This window comes from Nicotiana tabacum, unplaced genomic scaffold (genome assembly GCF_000715075.1).
Source record: "Nicotiana tabacum cultivar K326 unplaced genomic scaffold, ASM71507v2 Un00006, whole genome shotgun sequence".
Lineage (NCBI taxonomy): Eukaryota > Viridiplantae > Streptophyta > Magnoliopsida > Solanales > Solanaceae > Nicotiana > Nicotiana tabacum.
In genome coordinates, this window is record NW_027438244.1 from 967,789 (window position 1) to 992,962 (window position 25,174).

Sequence of the window (25,174 nt, forward strand, 5' to 3'; positions counted from 1 at the left end):
GGCTCGCACCTGCGGCTGGCCAAGCGCAGGTGCGATCACACTAGAAGCATGAAGCTTCAGTTGCTGCTCCTAAGTCCAAACTTGGTTCGAGCATCGTCCGATTAACACCCGAGGCCACCGGGGCCCCGCCCAAACATACCAACAAGTTTGAAATCATAAAACAGACTCGCTCGAACCCTCGAAACTCATAAAACAACATAAAAACTAAGAGTCATACCCCAAACCAAATTGATTCAACTTAGAAACTTCAAGTTTTTCAAGCTTACTCCGAACGTGCCAAAACATACTTAAATTACTCGGAATGACACCAAATTTTATGTGCAATTCATAAATCACCATACAAAACTATTCTCAGGCTCGAAATTCTGAACGGATCTCGATTACTCCAAAACTTACTCCAAACTAAATTTAAAAAACTTTAAACCTTCAAATAGCCAACTTTCACTATTAAGCGCTGAAACGCTCCCGGGTTATTCAAAACCCGATTCGAACATACACCCAAGTCCAAAAATCATCATATGAACCTATTTGAACCGTCAAATCCTGATTCCGAGGTCGTTTACTAAAAATGTTGATCGAAGTCAAACTTACCCTTTTAAAATCAAACTAAGGAACCAAGTGTTCTATTTTCAACCCGAACCCTTTAAATTCCTGAACTAACCATCCCTGCAAGTCATAAAATAGTAAAAGCACATACGAGGAGTCTTATTTAGGGGAACGGGGTTCTAGAAGGCAAAACGACCGGTTGGATCGTTACATCTTCCTCAATAACCCATTCTTTGGGAAAATCTATTTCATCCCACTTAATATGTCTCTTGGTAGTAACTTTAGACTAACCAAAATTAGTTTCTATAAGAATAGTTTTATTTTTAAAATCCATAATTTTGCACATAGGATTTAAAGTATATAAAGGTTTGTAATAAACCCTATAACAGATACATATAACTTTTGTTCCTGACATATAATCATAACCATGAAGCTTAATACTCAATATTAAAGGATTTAAACAGTTTTCATCACTCAAAAAAATTTACAAATTAGGATAAGCATTAAAATAAACAAGGCTATAGGCCAAACTGGTATGTACTATCCCTATAAGGGATTTCTTTGTACTGTCCCTATAAGGGATTTCTTCTAATTTTGGTTTATGCCATCTCTGAGAGCTGCTATAAAGCTTTCAGGTAAGCCTCTTAACATAAGTGGCTTGAAGACAACTTGTATTAAACCGATATATAAAAAAACTATGAGTTTTCCTATAAGGGGCTAAATCATTTTCAGATAATAATCTAAAAGTAGCATGATCACTATCTAATGTGATATAATCTCTTCACTAGTTTAAATTTTTTACCCAACCTAATATCCAATGCCTTTAATTTCATCATATGACACATCATAATCTTTTACTTTATAAGTGGGTCAAAAAATATGGTACCACATAAATATTACATTCGGTGAGTTGTTAAAATGAGAGTCTATTTTTGTTTCTCAAATCGTATTAGCATTTTCCAGCGTTTTTTTATTTTCTGTAGTATATAAACATAATTGAATTATTTTTTAAATACAAACTGAAAAATTAATATTAAAACTTTATGCAATAAACTGAAAGTTGGATTACCATCCACAATATTTTATTTATTATTTAAGCGAGTGTCCAGAAAACTTTAAGAAAAAAAGCACACACCTGCATGAGATTACTGAACGCAATTTTTTTCAAAAAATCGAGAAAAGAATATGCATTTCTTTACAGGAACATTTAAAAGTTACAACGTTTTACATTCGAATTGCTTTAATTCTCTGATTTAAGGACCACTACATTTTTACTAAAAAAAGGGTCAATTCTTTTACTTAAGAGAAAAAGTCTATTCTTTTACTTCTACACAAGCACTTAAACTTACTCCTATAAGTAATTAGTTGACATTTACAATAATATAAAAAAATATTTACACTATTGTTATAGTATGTAGCTTAAACATTTCTAAAAAGCTAATAACATGTTTTCTTTTCTTTTCTTTTCTTTTTCCCTGATAAATAGGATCTTTAGTGCTGACTCTAAATATTTCGGGTCGAGACAAACTTCTCAAAGGAAGGAAAGGAATGTGCCACCGCGTAATTTTATTTAAAATAAAAAATAAAAAAACTTGTAAAACTTGACCTAAGGAATCTTGAAGTCTAGATGGTTGACTGAACGTCACTTTTAAGTCCGCATTCCACACAATAGTTTTCTCATCTTGCGTCGTTTACAACGTTTTTTTTTTTTTTTTTTTTTGTATTTTAAGTTGTGTTTTCGAATTAAGGACTCTAATTCTATTTTTGTTTCGTTCTGTTCTCTCTCTCTTTTACTTATACATCATCACAACATTAACAAAAGATTTCCTTTGTTCAATATCAACAACAAATTTTCATATGTGGTGTATAAGTTTATGACTTCCTACCGTAATTTTAAATTAATATACAATAATAACTCGGTTCACAGTTAGATATTTATAAATATTTAGTGGATTATTTAATAGAAATACAGTATCTACGCAGAAGTTATTGGGTTCTCGGGAACCCAGTAATAATACTCTAGATCCGCCATTGATGTATGGGGAGAGTAGTGTGTACACAGACCTAAGTATCCCTATGTAGTAAAGGTAGAGAGATTATTTCCAATAGACCCTCGGCTAAGAAAAGATGAGAAGATGATGAAGAAGAAGAAGAAGAATTAAGTAGAAAAAATACTGTCGACTAAGGGTTTCTTTCACTTTGTACGAAAGTTTAGATCTGAGAACATGATGAACGAATGGTAATAGAAACACGTGACGTATTCAATCAAACTGCTACATGAAATTAATCAGTCAGTTTACCTATATAAGCTCTTAGAAGTTATGAAAGGTCTCCACAATTATTCCTGTATCTTCTCCACCTCTATTATCCCAATATTGTGTCCCAATATTGTGTCCCTTTTTTCCACTATGCAGACTAATAAACTTCATAGTACTATTAAAAAGCAAAGTCTGCCTGAAAGGAAGATTTGTACCTATAAACCAAACATTTGGAAATATGATCATCTACTTACTCTTACAAGTGAATATTCTGTGAGTATTTAACAACTTTTATCTCTTAATTAATGTTCATGTTCGAAATACTTTTAATAATCGCTCCTGCAGGAAGAGAAGTACAAAGTTGAGGCTGAGAAGCTAAAAGAGGAAGTTAGTTGCACGTTTTCAAACAGTACTATTAGTCCACTGGACCTGCTAGAGCTTATAGACAGCATTGACAAACTTGGACTCAGTTGTTACTTTGAGGTTGAAACCAAGGAAGCTTTGGAAAAGATAATAATGTCCGTGAAAACTAAGTCCAGCGCGAAGGAGGAGGATCTGTATGCTACTGCATTGTGCTTCAGGCTTCTCAGGGAACATGGCCACCATGCTTCACAAGGTTATCAATAAGTTAATTAATAATGTGTCTATCCATCATCTAATTAACAGTGGAACAGCTAGGATTTAGACTATCTAGACGGGGGGCGGCTCAATAGAATTAGAGGTCTAAACCAAATTATCTTAATAAAGGGCCTTAACTTTATTTAGTAAAAATCATACTATATTGTATTCGTTAGGTAGAGGATTTAATTTCTAATTAAGAAATAAATTAAACAGGTCGGATAAAGAGAAATATCTGATTTAGGAAAGCATAGTTGAAATTGGAAAATAAAATTGTTGGCAGAGGAAAAATGAATCCATAATCTAAAGGAGGTAAATATGCTAATTAACGAGAGATAAATTAACACAATAATTTAGTTATCGATCATCTGAATTACCTCGACCAAATAGTAGAAAGTGACGTACATTTAATCTTTAATACTGTAAATAAAAGATATATAAATTATAGTAATATATAATAATTGTAAGTTTGACTTAATTTTCGAGGCCTAAAAAGAAATATAATGTCTTTCTAATTTAATTTCTTGTTGTTTGTATTGTTGTACTACAGATATGTTAAAGGACTTCTTCGATGGCAAAGGAAAGCTGAAAGTCTCAGATGTGAAAACATTGTTGGAGGTTTTGGAAGGGTCATATCTGAGCATGGAAGGTGAAAACTTACTAGACGACACACGATTGTTCACAACAAAAAACCTCAAGAGCCTTGTATCTAAATCAGATTACACATTTACTAATAAGGATTATACCCTGAGTTTTCCATTGGCATGGAGAGTGAAATGGTATGATGTTAGAAAACATATCTGTGCTCAAGAACTTGAATGCAACAACACAAATCCAATGTTGCTCAAGTTGGCAAAACTTAACTTCAATATAATTCAAGCCACGCACCAAAAGGATCTCAAACACGTATTAAGGTACTTAAAATTAACGTGTCAAATGAGAATCACTTTCTTCTCGTTGTTTATTTGAAAATAATTTCTTGTGAATTTAACAGATGGTGGAGGAATCTTTCCATAGTTGAAGATTTGAGCTTTACAAGGGATCGGATAGTGGAAAGCTTCTTTTGTGCTGTAGGAGTTGCCCCTGAGCCTCGACATGGAAGCATGAGAAAATGGCTCACCAAAGTGATTGAGTTGGTGCTAATAATAGATGATGTTTATGATATTTATGGTTCATTAGCCCAAGTGCAGCAATTCACTCGTGCCATAGAGAAGTAGGTTCTCGTAAACTCAACATTTGATACAAGTTAAAATTAATTAATTACTACTACGTACATACGTAATAATCATGCATAAAAACGAGATTTTTCACATTTAATTAGGTGGGATCCAAATGAAGTAGAAGGGCTGCCAGAATGTATGCAAATCTGTTTCAGGTCATTGCATGATACAGTAGAAGAGATATCTGTTGAAATTCAACAACAAAAGGGTGGCCTTTCAGCATTACCTTATCTGAAACAAGTGGTGAGTACTAAAGTAGTCTTCAAATATATATGCCGGACTCCTTTTCTCCTATGCTAAATACTAATAATGGCATCAGTTGTTTCAGGAGATAAATGATACTCTATTTAAATAAAATCCATCATCCAAATTTTCCCATAACGTAACCTAAGCTAAAGCAACTTGGTTCCAATATATATCCAATATATATTTATTCTAGGTTACTGCATGCATTCATACTAGATGTATTATCATGTTACTTATTTACGTATATACTCCCTCCATCCCAAAAAAAGCCAATTTGTCTCACCTCAAAAATGAAGCTGTAATTGAAAGCGAAACTTACCCTGTAGTATCATTTGGGGGTTATAAAAAAAACGTATCCTGTAGTCACGTCTTTCCTTTTCTTGTTGTCTAACCTGTGTTCATTACATCTCTTACATGTCTCTTTTCATGCATGTCTTACGAAAGTCTTCTGATATTGTTTCAATAATTCAGTGGGTCAACTTTTGCAAAGCTTTGCTGTTGGAAGCAACGTGGTATCACAAAGGTCATATGCCAACACTTGAAGAGTACCTTGATAATGGGTGGATCTCATCGTCAGGCCCTTTGCTTTCTTTACATGTGATTTTTGGTCTATCAAATAAAATAACAACAGAAACCCATGATTTATACGAAGATTGCCATGAAATTATTTACCACACTTCCGTTGTAATTCGGCTTTGCAATGACCAGGGTACCTCAGCGGTAAAACCTCAAGCTTTTACCTCTCTCTTTTTTTGTGCTTTCCATTCTAATAATTACCCCCATTTCCCCAATTGGCCAGTTCTTAATTTTTATAATATTTCTTTCACGTAGGCGGAGCTAGAGAGAGGTGATGTTGCTTCATCAATTTTATGTTACATGCAACAAGAAAATGTATCAGAGGATGTAGCCCGAGAGCATATCGAAAGCATAATTTTGGATTCGTGGAAAAAGATCAATTACCATTTTAATACTGTTTCTACATCACATCGAAAACTTGTCAAGCATGTAGTAAATGAAGCACGAATGGCACATGTCATGTACCAATTTGGAGATGGATTTGGGGTTCAAGATGTTGAAACTCGAGATCAAGTCTTCTTCAACTTGGTTCATCCTATTACATAATTTATGTAATAATCTTGGCCTATTCATATTCATGATGATCAGACATACTTGTAATTTGTCAAGAGAAGAATTACAAATAAAAATCAATTAATATTTCTTTAAGAAATAAGTGAAAACAGTTATTGACTTGAGTTGAAAAACTTTATGGGATGTCCGCGAAAGGACCTTTAGTTGAAGAAAGAGGAAAAAATTGAGAAGGGTAAAGAAGAATTCATGTAAATAGCCGTCCACGCAACCGTTTAAATAAAAAGTAGTCGGGAGATGTATAGTACATATATGTATATTTGCATATATAATATATACATAATCATGTAGAATTAGTATATAATCTATATATATTGGCTAAGAAAAATAATCAGTGAACTCGACCGACTATTTATGTAAAAGTTAGTCCAACAGAACCTTTAATTTTAGGGAAACTACCAGCTATGCCTATTTATAAGTAGTTCATTACAAAAAATTGACCAATTCATAAAATATTAGTAATATAAGTCAAATATTACTAATATTAGCCAAATGGAGTATTACTAATATTTGATGTTAGCAGCCGACAAATTATAAAGTCTACTGCATGCAAAAATGCAAACCTTTACATATCCAGTTAAGAGTACAAAGATTTAAATATTTAGTGGACAAATCGAAGTGAAGAAAAAGTGAAAGTTACACAAGTGGCTTCCTATGCTTTCTAATGCCTCTTGATACATTGACCTTGCCTTTTTAGTATTCTTTTCTTATTTTTATTTCTCTTGATATTCTTTTCTTTTAATTTAAAAAATCTTATTTATTTGGTTTTTCAATTTTTATATGTGCTTGCCTAGTTTTGGTAAGTTTATGACTAATGGCTAGAGGTTGGTAAGTTGATACTTATTTGGGACATTTGTGAAAGTTTCCCTTAATTTCATATTGGCCAATATAACTAATAATTAAGATGGTGAATGGGCTGAGGCTACAATTAAATTTAGAGGCGGATCCTTGTAATCTACGGTTTCAAAAGTGATCCAATAGCCTTTTGCGCTCAAGATCCTATAAATTTATTAAAAAATCCATACATATATTTATAGATATTTAATTGTAAAACTGAGGACATGACCCTTGATAGAAAGGCGTGGAAGTCGAGTATTAGGGTTGAAGGTTAGAAGGCAGTTAACTATTTTTCTACTATATACTAGGTGTATCAGGCTAGTCTAATAATGTCTTGTCTTAGGCTGCTAGTAGTTCATATTGTGTTCATACTATTTTTTCACTTTATTTTCCAAGTACCTTACCATTGTTACTGGTTAATTATTGTTATTACTTTTTACATCTATTGTTTTGGTTCTTAGGTTGCGGGAAATATCTTTCTGGCCGATATATTGTCTCTTTTCGTCTTCTTGAGCCGAGAATCCATCGAAAACAGCCTCTCTACCCCTCCAGGGTAGGGGTAACGTTTACGTACACACTACCCTACCCTCTCCACTTCTGAGATTAAATTGGGTTGTTGAAATTGTGTTTAAACATGAATTTTATTTTTAAAAAAGTTAAAATTTTGTGAGTAGAAGAAAAACTTTCACCCGACAACTGCTCTAAACGAGATTTTGGAAAATTGAAAAAAGAAATTAATATTTTCAAATTAATCATATTCCATGAACAAACAAACAATGTTTTAAAAAAAATTAAAAAAAGAATTGCCAAAACTATGGACAAATGGGAGCTATGGATTTCAAACCACAATTCATATTGATGTGAGTACTTGAGGAGAAAAATCGAGGATATTTAGAAATATATCTTTGTGTGGCTAAGATTTCTTTTGATTTAGACTTATATACTGAATCGTCTATATAAATCTTTATTGTAATCCACATGGTCCATTATATTTATGTTCTCTCGTACAGTAGTACTATATTATAGCCATCTAGGACGTGTTGCACATTTTTTTAAAATAACAAGTGAGCAGTGTATACGGTCTAAATCGAGCTCGCCTACGACATAGTAGGTCACGTTCGGAACATGGCTATAAAGGACTGAAGATCGACCTTAAGTCCCACCGGTTTAGAATCCGGGGTTGGAACGCATGCCTTCGAGAATATCGAGGTCGTGATCCCGAAATCAATCTTAGTCCCGAATTAGCTCGGAAAAATATTGTTAGCATAATAGAAGACCGAAATATCCGTAACCGGTCAGATATTACGGCGGGAATCTCGGCACGTATCAATAAGAAACTGACAATCAGCAAATCAAGAGATTTTTTACCTTTTATAAAATTGTACCTAAAGTAGGATTCCTATACTATATAATGGGTGAAAGCTAATTCATCTAGCACATTGTAACACGCATTCCAAAGCAATACATTATTATTATTCTTTTTAAGCTCTTATTCTTCTAAGTCTTGATACCGATCGAAGTGCATTCGGCTCGAGGGTGGCTAACCTTCCCAGGCTGAAATTGTCCAATTCGTGTGGTTTGCATTTACTTTATCATTATTTATTTCAATCGCAATCTAATTTATCATTTTGTGTCAAGTTAATCTACGCATTCTTAAAGCCACTTACAAATTCAATCGTTATCCGATTTTGAGGGTAAACAGTTTGGCGCACACCGTGGGCTATGTATAATAGTGGTTATTTGATACAAATCCCCATAACACACACTACTTTACACTTGTTCTTTGAAGTGTCTCTAATTTCAGGTTAAAGCATAAAATGTCAAGCTCTCAGTCACCACCCCTACATGCTGACAATAAGTCCGGCCATCACGGCAAAAATAACAACATAGTGCTCAGTAACGAGGTACCTCCCGTTGATTCCATTAGAACTCCGGACACGGGACCGATTGATGCTAACTTGCATGTGGTTATCAACACAAATCTGCCTACCGACCCCTAGAATAACGTCCGTAGTGGAGCCTGATCGGCAGCTCAAAATACACATAATATTGGAGGAGACGGGATCAATTTATGGATGATCTTCGAAATGTTACAAGCTCAACAAGAGGCGATAGCTCAGTTACAGAACCAAAGTCGTGCACCCAGCAGAAATGAATTTGATTCGTCCTGGGAAGTCACACACAGGGATGAACTGGATGCAGAAAGTTCGAATGAAAACGAATCGGGGAATAACCTCAAGATCATAAAGATGCTCGAGGAACTGACAAAACGGGTAGAATCAGGGGAGAAGAAAATTGAAGCTAATGACAAAAAGGTAGAAACCTACAATTCCATGGTCGACCAAATCCCAGGCGCACCGCCGATATTGAAAGGTCTGGATTCCAAGAAGTTCGTGCAAAAACTTTTTCCTCCGAGCGCAGCTCCAAAGCCGATCCCTAAGAAATTCCGCACGCCCGAGATCCCTAAGTACAACGGAACGACCAACCCAAATGAATATGTCACCTCCTACACGTGTTCCATCAAAGGGAATGACTTGGAGGATAATGAGATCGAGTCTGTCTTGTTGAAAAAGTTCGGAGAGACCCTTTAAAAAGGATCTATGATATGGTATCACAACTTACCTCCTAGTTCTTATTGACTCATTTGCTATGCTTGCAAATTCTTTCGTGAAAGCATACGCCGGGGCTATCAAGGTCGAGACCAGGAAGTCAGACCTTTTCAAAGTAAAATAGAAGGATAATGAGATTGACCTTCCACCGGCCGTGTCCCAATTTCAAATGGAACGGATGGACCTGCCACCGGTTGCTGATGATTGGGCCATTCAGGCTTTCACCCAAGGACTCAACATTCGGAGCTCGTTGTCTTCACGGTAGTTGAAGAAAAACTTGGTAGAATATCTGGTTGTCACTTGGGCCGATTTCCATAACTAGTATCAATCGAAAATCAGGGTCGAAGATGATCGGCTTTGGGCTCTTTCCGGGTCCGTGTATCCTGTTAGAACCATCGACAGAGTCAAGAGAGACATCGATCTTGAACCGATATCAAACAGGGATCAGTGTCAGTCGTACAATGGAGACCGAAGAAATAGTGGGTCTGGGTGCAACTCTATGAGAAATGAAAGGAGAAGTGATCGAGGTCAAAGTAACCGGGGACTCATGAGCAAATATATCTTCGACAAGCCCGTCGGGCCTAAAGAAGCACCGAGATTATCGGAGTACAACTTCAACGTCGATGCCGCCACTATTGTATCTGCCATCAGACGCATCAAAAATACCAAATGGCCGAGACATTTACAGTCAGATCTATCCCAAAGGGATCCCAACCTAATGTGAAAATATCATGGAACTCATGGCCACAGAACAAAAGACTGCCGACAATGAAGAGAAGAGTTGGCCCGGTTGTTCAACAACGGGCATCTCCGAGAATTCCTGAGTGATCAGGCCAAGAACCACTTTAGGAACAGGGATTCTAATAAGCAGACTTAGTAGGAAGAGCCTCAACACTTCATTAACATGATTATTGGTGGAGTCGACATTCTCCAGGGTCCGATGCTAAAACGCATCAAAGTATCCATCACAAGGGAAAAACGGACTCGGGATTACGTACCGGAAGGAACCTTGGCTTTCAATGACGAAGACACTGAGGGGATCGTGCAGCTCCACAATGATGCACTGGTAATAACGGTACTCATAAATAAATATCGAATTAAGCGTGTGTTAATTGATCCACGTAGCTCAGCCAACATCATCAGATCAAGGGTCGTGGAACAACTCGGCCTACAAGATCATATCGTACCTCCGGTCTGAGTCCTGAAGGGTTCAACATGGTATACGAGATCACTAAAGGGGAAATAATATTACCGGTGAACGTCACTGGAACCGTGCAGAAAGCCAAGTTCTATGTAATAGAAGGGGATATGAGATATAACGCTTTGTTCGGGAGGCCATGGATTCACAACATGAGAGCAGTACCCTCGATACTGCACCAGATGCTGAAACTCCCAACACCCGGAGGAGTCCAAACAGTTTATGGGGAACAACCGGCCACCAAGAAGATGTTCGCAGTCGATGAGGTGATCCCGACATCCATACTCTTGACATAGGAGGATCCGAATTGAATGGTCAAAGACGGGTCCAAATAGCAATCACCGATACCAGCCTCGACGGAATTGGAGGAACGAAGAGTAGACGAGGACGGTGACTATGTAGTCCCCAGATCATTCATAGCCCTCGATGATTCTGATACTACAAAATCAATGGTCGAGGAACTGGAACAAGTCGTACTAACCGAACATTTTATAGATAACGAAGATTGTTTCGCTTGATCCCACCTTGATATGTCAGGGATCCTGCTGGAGATAACCAATCACAAGTTAAGTCTGGACTAGGGGTGGCAAGTGGGCCGGGCCCGATCCTAAGTGGGCTTCGCGTGCCCGGTCCTAAGTGGGCCGGTCCTATGCGGTCCGGTCCTAAACGGTCATGGGCTTCACGGGCTTACTGCTGGAACCGGCTCGGGACCGGGACCATGAACTAACGGGCCCGGTTTAGTGGGCCGGTCCCGGGCCTAAACGGGCCCAACAGAAACTTTCTCTTTTTAATTTTTTTTTATTATAGAAGTTAGAGAAAAAATAGTAATAAAGATATATAAGCTATATTCGATTTATATACTATATATACATCTTAAAATATACTATATATACATGTATATCTACTATATATATCTAGTATATCTGGTATACTATGTATATATAGTATATCTTAAGATATATATCTAGTATACTATGTATATATTGTATATCTTAAGATGTATATATAGTATAGTATATGTAGTATATCTTAAGATGTATATATAGTATAGTATATATAGTATATCTTAAGATGTATATATAGTATAGTATATATAGTATATCTTAAGATGTATATATAGTATATCGAATATAGTTTATATATCTTATGAGATGTATATATAGTATAGACTATAGTATAGTATAAATATAAGCTTATATGTATACTATACTATACTATAATATATATACATCTTACTATATATAAGCTATATTCGATTTATATACTATATATACATCTTAAGATATACTATATATACATGTATATCTACTATATATATCTAGTATACTATGTATATATAGTATATCTTAAGATGTATATGTAGTATATCTTAAGATGTATATATAGTATAGTATATATAGTATATCTTAAGATGTATATATAGTATAGTATATATAGTATATCTTAAGATGTATATATAGTATATCGAATATAGTTTATATATCTTATGAGATGTATATATAGTATAGACTATAGTATAGTATAAATATAAGCTTATATGTATACTATACTATACTATAATATATATACATCTTACTATATATAAGCTATATTCGATTTATATACTATATATACATCTTAAGATATACTATATATACATGTATATCTACTATATATATCTAGTATACTATGTATATATAGTATATCTTAAGATGTATATGTAGTATATCTTAAGATGTATATATAGTATAGTATATATAGTATATCTTAAGATGTATATATAGTATAGTATATATAGTATATCTTAAGATGTATATATAGTATAGTATATATAGTATATCTTAAGATGTATATATAGTATATCGAATATAGTTTATATATCTTATGAGATGTATATATAGTATAGACTATAGTATAGTATAAATATAAGCTTATATGTATACTATACTATACTATAATATATATACATCTTACTATATATAAGCTATATTCGATTTATATACTATATATACATCTTAAGATATACTATATATACATGTATATCTACTATATATATCTAGTATACTATGTATATATAGTATATCTTAAGATGTATATGTAGTATATCTTAAGATGTATATATAGTATAGTATATATAGTATATCTTAAGATGTATATATAGTATATCGAATATAGTTTATATATCTTATGAGATGTATATATAGTATAGACTATAGTATAGTATATATATAAGCTTATATGTATACTAAACTATACTATAATATATATACTATATTATACTATATGTATAGCTTAAGATATAAAAGAACAAAAATATTGTAAAGAGATATTCAAATCAATGCGTTATATCTTTATTATAACATTAAAAATCATGGCAATATCTTTCTTAGTGTTCCTCCCCCTATGGAATGAGCACAACAAGGTGCTAATACCACCATTGAGAAGAAAAAAAAACTAATCAAGATGTGCCAAAATACAAGTTACATATTAATTTACATGGTATCTCTTATAAATTTCATAAATCCTTCAAGGTTCGGAGGAATTTCCGTTGGTGGTGGCGGAAATGAAGCTTGCTCATCACCGCTTCCAGGCGAAGCATCATCCTCCGCAAGTTCAGCTAGCATTTCTTCATAAGTTTCGTCTACCTCTGGTTGTGATTCAGCAAGTCCAAAATTTCTTCTTTCCGAACGGATCCAATCTCTGAAAAGTACTGATTTTTCCAAGCTCTCCCTCATAGACGCTCTATAATCACCGAGTTGAAGTCTTGCTTGACTGAAAGCGCTCTCTGATACCACTGTTGAAGCTTGAATAGTTAAAATATCTAGGGCCATCCTTGAAAGAATTGGAAAGTGTTTTTCTTTGTCCTTCCACCATTCCAAAATATTAAAGGAGCCGTCGGGATTCACTTCCTCAATTCCCTGTGACAAATAAACTTCAAGCTCATTTAGTTGTGAAAAATAACTAGTACTAGAACCTTGAAAACCCCTGAACCCTGCCCAAGCACTAAGTGCTCTTACTCCCGCAGTTCTTTTAGATGATTGAGAACTAGAAGAAGAAGGAGTTGGAACATTTGGTCTAGCATGATCTAATGCAACTTGATAAGCATTATAAATAGTTTGAACATTTATTTTAATTGAGGCTATTGCGTTCGGAAGTTTAGACAACTCCTCATCTTCAAGTGCTAAACCATTATAAACAGTTTCATACCAAAATTGAGGACCTCCTAATTTCATAGTAGGATTTAACAATGCAGCAATACCATAAATAGGGGGAATAGGGAAAAAATATTTTTTAAAATTTTTTCTCATGGAATCAATAGCAAGTTGATAAATTTCCCCACCATCTGAAAAATGATCAAACAAATTTGCAAGTTCTGCAATATAAACTAAACAGTTAGAAATAGTAGGATAATATTGCCCTGAAAATTCATTTGTAGCAATATAAAATTTTTCTAAAAAATCTACAAGCATTTTAACATTAGCCCAATCCGCATTTGTAAGGTGCTCATCATCATCACTTACATGAGCATTAAACGTTGAGTTTATGGGGTTTCTATATTCATATGCAATAACTAAACTTTCATACATGTAATTCCATCTAGTTGGACAAGGTTTAAGAACCTTTCTTTCTCTTAGGCCAAATTCATCGCATCTTTTAAAATATTCTCTAAGTCTACTTCTACGATTTGAATAAAAAAGCCAATTAAGAGCCATTTTAACTTTTTTAATTTCAACATTTAAAATTCGGATGCCATCACCCACAATTAAATGGTAAATATGATAAATACATCTAACATGAAAAATATTACTAAATACAGGACTTAGTATCGTGGTAAGTAAGGCTACAACATTTGTGTTACTAGTAGCATTATCCATTGAAACTGATATTATTTTATCACTAATGCAAAAATATCTACAAATATCCGCAATCGTGCTAGAAATAAACTGCCCTGTGTGACGTGAATTAATTATTCTATAAGCAATAATGCGCTTTTGCATTATCCAATGCTCATCAATCCAATGACTGGTAACAGTAAGGTAATCACAGTCATTACCACTTCTATCAATATCAGTTGTAATAGCAAGACGACAATTTATATGAGTAAATAAATAGTGCAAATATTGTTCATATTCATGTTTATATTTATAAATATCACTCTTTACGGTTGTGCGAGGAAAACCTTTATAAGTAGGATTAAAATTTTTTCTAATATAATGCACAAAGTGGGGGTTAGAAGGAAAACTATAGGGTAAAGCACATAACAGTGACCATTTTTGCCAATTCTTCCCGATCTTTTTTTGGATCATAATATAAAATACCACCGGTAACAGTGTTAATTCCCGGTTGAAATTGATTTGACCCGGTACTAAGGTCAGCCTGACTAGGTGCACTTATCCCCTCAGCCAAAGCTTTCATACGAAAATATCTAGCTTTATCTTGAGGGTATAGCTTGAGGGTGTAGCAATATGTGTCTAGCCAAACTTCCCCTCCCCCCCGACTTCCAACATATTGAAAAACTAACTCTTTGCCACAAGTTTTACACTTAGCCTTATTTTTTTCTCTTAGTTGAGTAAAAAATTGCCAAACAAGAGATGTTTCTGCCCGTTTAGGAGGTTGTCTAGAAAAAGTAGGGGCACTAATAGGAGGGTCAGATAGGGGATCATCTAGATTATTATTAGTTGGGTTAACTTCAGGAGCAGGACTAGTAGGTGTATCATCATCCGGTTGCGTTTCATCAAAATCTATTTCTTCATCATCATTTTCATCAATAGTTGGATTACCATAAAGAGCATTCATATATTCATGGTTTAATTGTTCACCGGGTGCTATATTATGGAAAAATTGACTCTCGGTAAATTATAATAAACTATTATCGCTATCAAGAATAGGAGGTGTAGGACGGGTAACATGTTTGGGTCGTGGAGCCGGGGGAAGTGGAGGAGGAACATATTGGCCACTAGATTCACCACTCTTCGATTTTTCCTTATTTTTACTAAACATATTTTTTAAGGAATAAGCCATCTTAACTAATCAAGCAAAGTAAATAAAACAAACAAAATTATAATATTAAAACTTAAGAGTTGGAACGAGTTTACCGAATTGACGAACAACTTGTTGGAAATTGATTATCGTTGAAGACTTCAATTCACCAACTTCACAATTGTTTCACAAATTGTAACAATAAAATAAGCAATAGTAGAAGTAAATTAGAGAAAGATTGTGATAGATTGATGATTTTGTAAGAAAAATAAAATAATGATGGGGTATTTATAGTTAAAAATAGGGAAAAAGTATAATTATAAAAAGTTTGGGATTAAAACAAAGTTGAGGGGTTAAATGGCTATTTCATAAATAGCCAACGGCTATTTTTTTTACAGTCCAACGTTTTTTTTAAAAAAAAAAAATAGCCGTTGGGCCCGCTAGGCCCGCTAAGGGGACCGGGCCGGTCCCGGGCCCTGGCGGGCCAAACGATCCCGGGCTTGGCGGGCCCAATCATAGGACCGGCCCACGAGACCAGACCAGGCCCGCTAAAACCGGACCAAACGGTTCTGGCCCGTTTAGCCGTTTGGCCCGTCTGGCCCGCGGTCCTGGGCCGGTCCCGGACTTGGACCGGCCCACTTGCCAGGCCTAGTCTGGACCCTGAGTTCCACCCGGTCAAGCAGAAGAAGAGGACCCAGTCCGAGGTCAAACATGCTTTCATCAAGGACGAGGTATCTAAACTCCTTAAAATAGGGTCCATAAGGGAGGTTAAATACCCGAATTAGTTAGCAAACATAGTGGTAGTCCCTAAAAAAGGAAATAAATTAATAATGTGTGTAGACTATAAGGATGTGAATAAGGCATGTACCAAGAACTCCTTCCTTTTGCCCAACATCGATCGCATGATCGATGCCACAGCCGGCCACGAGATCCTCAGTTTTCTCTATGCCTACTCCGGGTACAATCAAATACGGATGAACTAGGGTGATCAGAAAAAACCTCCTTCATCACTAAATACGGCACATACTGCTATAACATGATGCCATTCGGATTAAAAAATATCGTTACCACCTACCAACGCCTAGTAAATCGGATGTTCGAGGAACAAATAGGAAAATCAATGGAGGTTTACATTGACGATATGTTGGTTAAGTCCCTGCGAGCAGAGGACCATTTAGAACAACAACAACCCAGTATATCCCATTAGTAGGGTCTGGGGAGGGTAGTGTGTACACAGAACTTACCCCTACCCTGCGGAAGAGAGGTTGTTTCCGATAGACCCTCGGTTTCCTCCCTCCAAGAATTCCCCACCTTGCTCTTGGGGTGACTCGAAATCACAACCTCTTGGTTGAAAGTGGAGGGTGCTCACCACTAGAGCAACCCACTAGAGGACCATTTAGAACATTTACAGGAAACCTTCAGCATATTGAAAAAATACAATATGAAGCTGAACTCGGAGAAATGTGCGTTTGGAGTTAGATCAGGTAAATTCCTCGGATTCATGGTATCCAACCGTGGAATCAATATCAACCCCGACAAGATCAAAGCCATCGAAGATATCACGGTTGTGGACAACGTGAAGGCCGAGCAAAGATTAACTGGACGCATAGTCGCCCTGGGTCGATTCATCTCGAGGTCCTCTGATAAGAGCCACCGATTATTCTCACTATTGAAAAAGAAGAATAACTTCTCATGGACCCCGGAGTGCCAACGGGCCTTGGAGGAACTCAAGCAGTATCTATTGAGCCCACCGCTACTTCACACGCTGAAGACAAGCGAACAATTTTACCTGTACTTGGCAGTATCAGAGATTGCGGTAAGTGGAGTCCTGGTCCGGGAATAGAAAGGTACGCAATTTCCAATTTACTGTGTTAGCAGGACTCTAGGTGAGGCCGAAACTAGGTACCCTCACCTAGGAAAATTGACGATCGCTTTGCTAAGCGCATCTAGGAAGCTGAAACCATATTTTCAATGTCATCCTATATGTGTTGTGACTACTAACCCATTGCGAAATATAATTCATAAACCCGACCTCTCGGGATGATTGTCCAAATGGGTCGTGGAGATCAGCGGGTACGATATTGAATATCGACCCCGGACCGCCATTAAATCTCAAATATTGGCGGACTTGGTTCATCCTATTACATAATTTTTGTAATAATCTTGGCCTATTCATATTCATGATGATCAGACATACTTGTAATTTGTCAAGAGAAGAATTACAAATAAAAATCAATTAACATTTCTTTAAGAAATACGTGAAAACAGTTATTGACTTTAGTTGAAGGATTTTATGGGATGTCCGTGAAAAGACCTTTAGTTGAAGAAAGAGGAAAAATTGAGAAGGGTAAAAATTAAGAAGAATTCATGTAAATAGCCGCTCACGCAACCGTTCAAATTAAAAATAGTCGAGGATGTATAGTACGTATATGTATAATGCATATATAATATATGCATAATTATGTATAATTAATGTATAATCTATATATATATATATATATATATATATATATATATATATATATTGGCTAAGAAAAATAAATAGTGAATCCGACCGACTATTTATGTAAAGGCTAGTCCAGCAAAACCTTTAATTTTGTATTGACCAATATAACTAATAATTAAGATGGTGAATGGGTTGAGGCTACAATTAAATTTAGAGGCGGATCTAGCTTGTAATCTACGGCTTCAAAAGTGACCCAATAGCCTTTTGCGTTCAAGATCCTATATATTTATTAAAAAATCCATAAATATATTTATAGTTATTTAATTGTAAAACTGAGGGCATGACCCTTGATAGGAAGGTGTGGAAGTCCAGCATTAGGGTTGAAGGTTAGAAGGTAATTAACTATTTTTCTACTACATACTGGGTGTATGAGGGTAGTCTGATAGTGTCTTGTCTTAGATTGCTAGTAGTTCATACTATGTTTATACTATTTTTTTGCTCTGTTTTCCTAGTACCTTGCTATTGTTACTGGTTAATTATTGTTATTACTTTTTTCATTTATTTTTCTGGTTCTTAGGTTGCGGGTAATATCTTTCTGACCGATATAATATCTATTTTCGTCTTCTTGAGCCGAGGATCTATCAAAAACAGACTCTCTACCCCTCCAGGATAGGAGTAAGGTCTGCATACACACTACCCTACCCTTCCCACTTGTGGGATTATATTGGGTTGTTGTTGTTGAAATTGTGTTTGAACATGCATTTTATTTGAAAAAGGTTAAAGTTTTGTGAGTAGAAGAAAAAATTTCATCCGACAACTGCTCTAAATGAGATTTTGGGAACCTGAAAAAAAATCAATATTTTCAAATTAATCATATTCCATGAACAAACAAACAATGTTTTAAAAAAAAAAAAATTAAAAAAAATTGCCAAAATTTATGGACAAAACGGGAGCTATGGATTTCAAACCACAATTCATATTGACGTGACTGCTTCAGGAGAAAAGTCGAGGATACTTAGAAATATATCTTTGTGTGGCTGAAATTTCTTTTGATTTAGACTTATATACTGAATCGTCTATATAAATCGTTACTGTAATCGACACTGGTCCATTACATTTCTGTTCTTCTCTCGTACAGTAGTACTATATTACAGCCATCTAGGACCCGTTGCACATTTTTTTTAAAAATAACAAGTGAGCAGCAGGTTGTCTTTTGTAACCAAATAAAGACTGAATCATCCTTCAACGACGAAATGCTAACTACAAACCAAATATTTGGAAGTACGACATCCTGCATGCTCTTAAGAGTGAATATTCAGTAAGTGTCTGATGGGTTTTAGCCATGTGAATCCAATTGGATTACTATTATAAACTTAATACACAATTACCATTTCAATTACCCACGTTTATATTGTGATATAGCAAAACGATGAAGCTTACTAATTGGGCCTTGCTTCTAATATATGTGTCACAATATTAGAGTATCATCTATTCTCGCATGATTGCATAAAGTGTGTCTATTTATTCTAAGTGAGAAATGTACATATATACCAAGAACGAGTAATTCTGGTAGTGTGTGAATTATGTCATCTAAAAATTTAAATCGTTAGAGACGTATATTTTTATAGAATCATATAACCTTTTGTTTTGCTTCATAATAAAGAAAGACGAGATCGAAATGGATCTCTATGCCACTGCCTTAAATTTTAGGATTTTAAGGCAGTATGACTATAATGTGCCACAAGGTATACAAATATATATATCTAAGATATATGGTATTAGTCGGATAATACTTTCACCATTAACTTATTATTTTTTTGTTTTTGCAAAATAAAATTAATTCCCATTAACGTATAATTGAAACAGATATATTTCTTAGTTGTGCCTGTATGGATGAAATGGGTAATCAATTCGATGTAGACGCAAACCTAGATCTAAAAGCAATGGTGTAATTAATTATTTGAAGCCTCACCTGCCGACAATATGTTGAATGAGGCCAGAATATTTTGCACTAAGAATATGAGAAGTTCCAAACTTCCACTGGAAATCCCACTGCATTGGAAGGTGCAATGGTACAACTGCAAAAGCTATATCTCCAAACAGGAAAAAGAACAAAGGGGGTCAAACTTAAAGCTTCTCCAGTTAGCTAAACTCAATTTGAATTGGTCTAAGCTGAGCATCAGAAAGATCTAGTTGATATTTTGAGGTAATAATGTTGTCAATAAAGTTTAGCTTCTAAAAAGTATAAAATTTGTATAGCATCAGCCACTAGAAGACAATTACTGGTAATTATTTAGTGTGAAAATTCTTTACACCTGTCGTGAGGGGAATCCACATTCTAAATTGTGGCATGTGGGTTCAACCGAATTATTTATATTTGTGTTGGAAAATTCATTAATATGTTCAAATATTAAAATTTGAATTTGTTATTAGTATTTGAAGTAGTTGTCCTGGAATCTTGAACCCATAAAATTTAAATTCTAGATCCATTTCTCACCGGTAGAATATAAAAATTAACTCTCCTGGAAAAATTATAAAAACAAGAGATATTCTAAAAAAATATTAAGAGAAATTAATAAAAACAAGATATTCTTAAAAGAAAAAAGTAACATCTCGTCCTGTTGTTTAGAGAAATTAATTATAAAAACATGATATTCTTAAAAGAAAAAAAAGTGGCATCTTGTCCGGTTGTTTAGAGAAATTAATAATTAAAATAGGATACTGTATAACCAAGTTGATATCTTATCCAGTTGTTCGAGATAGGTGGTGGAGGAAACTTGGACTGATAGAAAATCTAAGCTTGTCAATGGGAGTTGCTTTTGAGCCTCATCATTCACCTTTCCAAAGACATTATTTTTACACTCCTCTTTGATTCTCTTTTGATCCCTTTTGTTGGAGTTATTTCTCTTTTGATCCCTTTTATTGGAGTTATTGCTCTTTTGATGATTCGAACTCACAACCATAAGATTGTAGGTGGAGGGTACTGACTATCGGAGCAACTCATTTTGTGAAGCCATCACTTTCATTATAGTAATTGACGATTATGATATTTATGGCTCTTTCCATGAACTAAAAGTCTTCCCGAATGTTGTAGATAGGTATTCGGTGGAAGATCTAGAGGGTAACCTACAGGTTTTTCAGGGACCCAGAGACCCAGTAGCTTTTGCACAGTCCTTGTATATATATTAAAAAAATTATTAAATATCTAAAAATATTTGATTGTAAACCCAATTAATAACTTGAGATCGTTATAGGAACCCATAAACATCAAAGTCGGGAACCGCCTATGTAGGTATATATGTTTATGATTAATTACAAGCATTCACCATTTTAATTCTTATTCTTGCCTTTTCTTATTACGTAAATTGTTTAATATGGTGGAAATTACTTTTAATTTCTTGAAAAACATTGTACAAAAAAGGAGAACAATTCCAATCACTGTTTTTAGAATGCCAAATACATATGCAACCCCTTAAATTTGCCCAAATTTTTCATTTAAATACTTTAACTACTATCGTTTGTTCCTATTGAACACTTAAGCACAAGTTCTAATGTGCCTACTGGACATACAATGCTGATATGGTAGTGTGTGTGAGTCTCACCTCCAAAAAGAGCGTGAATGGCCAAAGTCTTTATTTTTAATAAATATATTTTTCTCTTTTCCTACATCTTCTCACTTCCCTTGACAGTCATTTCCACCACCATAACCACCAAATCTCCACCAGCCTGCCACTACCACATCACTGGATGCAAAAAGGGAAGCATACCATTAAGCAACTCTCCTGATTCAATAGCATAAAAACAAATCTCTACATCATTGTTTGCTTTTCCTATCTCATTGTTAATTCTGGATAGATTTGCTTGCTGCCAATGTAAGTCCGGCAACGTTACTGCCACTACCAGGGGCGGACCTACATTGTAGGTTGAGGGGTTACGGGACCCCGTTAGTCTCGGCAAAAATATTGTATATATATGTTATATATATCTATCCATATATATGAGACCCAATAAATATTTGAGTTGTGCCCCCAAACAGAGAAAGGCTGATGGAGGAGTGGTTGTGTTGGACAATTAAATTTGCTGGCTGGATGATGAGGGTTCGAAACCCTACTTCACCCTTTTATCCTTTTTGTTTTAGTTCTTGGAATATAACAATTTTTATACTTAATAGTTAATACTCTGTAAATTGCTTTATTTTTAACTTTTATCTTCTTTTTGAATTCAACTATAGCTTAGTACTAATATACATAATAGTTAACTTAATTAGTTTTATTCTTTTTCAAATCTCTACCTTAAAATTAAAAGCCTCAAATTGCAACATATCGCTCCACAAATAGAAAAATTAGAATTCTTCTACAACTGCCTTCTTCAACAATCACTTTGACTCTGACTCGGCAATGGCAACTGAGAGTTTGAAATCTTTGTTCAGTTATTTGACTATTAACATACCCATAATCTTGATTTCTTTACTAAATTTTGATAATTTAAAGTTTGGACGCCCTTTTGATCATTGGCCTCTTTTTCATTTATTAAAATACTAATCATACTTAATCAAACACCTTCTCTTCCCATAACATCCATTTTACGAAGAAATCTCTCTTTGTTCGGTGCTTTCTTTTTCTTTAGAACTTCTTTTTGTTTATATTTGAATGGTAAGTCATCATAATATTAAGTTTTCAAAGAGTTGCACACCAAATTTTATCGCTAGTAATTAGCATATTGTGGTGCACCCGTCTTGCTCTAATCCTGGGTCCGCCTCTGGCCCACTACAAAAAGGAGCAGTAATTTGACGTTCTTCTTTTGCCTATTTTTATCTACATTGAAGTTTTCCCTTTGGAGTTTTAAGGAACAAACCTTTTACTTCCATTACAAATCTCTGACAACGCTAAGCTTAATTTACTGCAGATTTTGACTGAGAAAGTAGTATTTTTGAAGTTATGATTCGTGGCCTGAATGGATTATGTGGTAGTATTTCAATATTTTTGTGGATAAATAGCTACATAAATGGTTATGTGGCTTGATCTCCTTAATGCTATGGCCAAGTGTGTAGAGCACCTACCAAATGTCTCTTTGCATGGAAAGTTTTTGACAAGTAGATGAACACTTGTCACTTTCTTACACAATACTTATAACTATAAATACCCACTTCCTATACTCTCAGAAAACACACCAAAAACTATTTTGTTCTCTCATGATTGCTAATGATTAGTAATCATCACTACAAGCCTTTTCATTTTTAATTACGCCTAGCTTTTTGTGTAATCTAATTTTTTTATAACATTTGTTTATTTCCTCAGTCCAAACTTGCTAGTATTATTTAATTTTTCTTATTCATGTATCCTCTAAATAAATAGAGGTAGGCTTGTTTAATCCTGGAAAAATATTTCACATTACTGAAATAGTTTCTTAGGACAGTGCCGAGCACAACTCAAGCCAATTCGTGTATTTTCGCTCACAAATATTATTGTATTATTATCATTATTTTCTCGTATCATTTTCCTACAATCTAAGAAAATATGGCAAGTAATACTACTACGAAATATTTTGACGGTGCTACCAATTTTGGTGTTGTCTCTTGTGATGACCCAAAATGTCATCTTTAAATTTAATAATTAATTCTGTATTCTAAGACCTCAAAAATCACTATTTATCATTCCTCGACTTGCGTGTGCAGTCCGTAAAATTTTTTGGAATGTTTTTATATGAAAAATGGATTAAAATATGTATTAGAGCTTTAAAACTCAACTGAGTTGACTTTGGTCAATATTTTGAGCAAACGAACTCGAATCAGTATTTTGACAGTTACAGTAGGTCTGTATCGTGAATTGGGACTTGGGCATATGCCTAGAATCAAATTCCGAGGTCCCTATCCCGAGATATGGAATTTTAAAGAAAAGTTAAAAGTTTAAATTCAAATAGCGACCGGATATCGAATTATGCACAAATGACCCCGGAATAGAATTTTCATGATTTCAACAGCTCCGTATGGTAATTTTGGACTTAGGAGCGTGATTGAAATTTTATCTGGAAGCCCGCAATAAAATTAGGCTTGAAATGGCTAAAATAGGAATTTAAAGTTTGGAAGTTTGACCGGGGAATTGACTTTTTGATATCGGGGTCGGAATCCAGTTCTAAAAATGTTCACAACTCCGTTATGTCATTTATGACTTGGGTGCAAAATTTGAGGTGAATCGGACTTGATTTGATAGGTTTCGACATCGAATGTAGAAGTTGAAAATTCTAAGTTTCATTAAGCTTGAATTGAAGCATGATTCGTGATTTTAGCATTGTTTGATGTGATTTGAGGTTTCAAATAAGTTCATATGATGTTTTAAGACATGTTGGTGTATTGGGTTGAGGTCCCGAAGGCCTTGGGTAAGTTTCAGATGGTTAACGGATCAAAAGTGGGACTTAGCTGCTGCAAAAGCTGCTGTAATTGTTCTGCTGGAAATGCTGTTAAAATCAGGCTGCCTGTCAAAATCGGTCTGCCTGTCAAAATCGAACTCCCTGTCAAAATCGAACTCCTTGACAAATTGAGCTCCCTGACAAAATCGAGCTCCCTGACAAATCGAGCTCCCTGACAAAATCGAGCTCCCTAACAAATCGAGCTCCCTGCAAAATCGAGCCCCTTGATAAATCGAGCTCCCTGACAAATCTGTAAGTTATAAAAATAGGGGACTTCATCCCATTTGCCTTTTTGACAAATTGGAGCTTGAGGAGAGGTGATTTTGATATATTTTTAAGGAAAAACATTGGGGTAAGTGATTCTAACTCGGATTTGGTCAATATACACGAATATATCATTGTTTTCACCATTTAATTAGTGTTTTGAAATAGAAATTTGAGAAACTTTTAGAAATCTCATAGAAATAAATTTTTGAGATTTTAGTGTCAATCCGGAGTCGGATTTGAGTGAAACTGGTATGGTTGGACTCGTAATTGAATGAGTTGTCGGATTTTGTGAGTTTCGCCAGATTCCGAGGTGATGTTTGAGCTAATTTCAGATTTTATTGAAAAATATAATATTTTCTTATGAAATTGATTCCTATAATTTTTTGTTGACTGTATCGAATTAATTATGACTAGATACG

General features: G+C 34.9%; 1 protein-coding gene across 2 annotated transcripts; it reads left to right on the forward strand.

Annotated features, from left to right (window-relative positions):
• The first annotated feature begins 2,886 nt into the window (after positions 1–2,886).
• Positions 2,887–6,116, forward strand: LOC107800233 (alpha-farnesene synthase-like). 2 transcript variants are annotated; one of them, XM_075248637.1, is made up of 7 exons: positions 2,887–3,077; positions 3,150–3,420; positions 3,973–4,336; positions 4,417–4,635; positions 4,744–4,885; positions 5,360–5,608; positions 5,720–6,116. In XM_075248637.1, the coding sequence occupies exons 1-7, from the start codon at positions 2,955–2,957 to the stop codon at positions 6,008–6,010; spliced, it is 1,659 nt and encodes a 552-aa protein (XP_075104738.1). In that variant the 5' UTR covers positions 2,887–2,954; the 3' UTR covers positions 6,011–6,116. The 2 variants fall into 2 exon arrangements, with proteins under 2 accessions (XP_075104738.1, XP_075104739.1); XM_075248638.1 differs by lacking the exon at positions 5,360–5,608.
• The last annotated feature ends 19,058 nt before the right edge of the window (positions 6,117–25,174 follow it).

What these genes read in the sequence shown, in the direction of transcription:
- LOC107800233 (XM_075248637.1), top strand. Translation starts at nt 2,955, where the DNA reads ATGCAGACTAATAAACTTCATAGTACTATTAAAAAGCAAAGTCTGCCT. An exon ending in CTCTTACAAGTGAATATTCT is followed by an intron (nt 3,078 to 3,149) that starts GTGAGTATTTAA and finishes TCGCTCCTGCAG; the next exon opens with GAAGAGAAGTACAAAGTTGA. An exon ending in TTCACTCGTGCCATAGAGAA is followed by an intron (nt 4,636 to 4,743) that starts GTAGGTTCTCGT and finishes ACATTTAATTAG; the next exon opens with GTGGGATCCAAATGAAGTAG.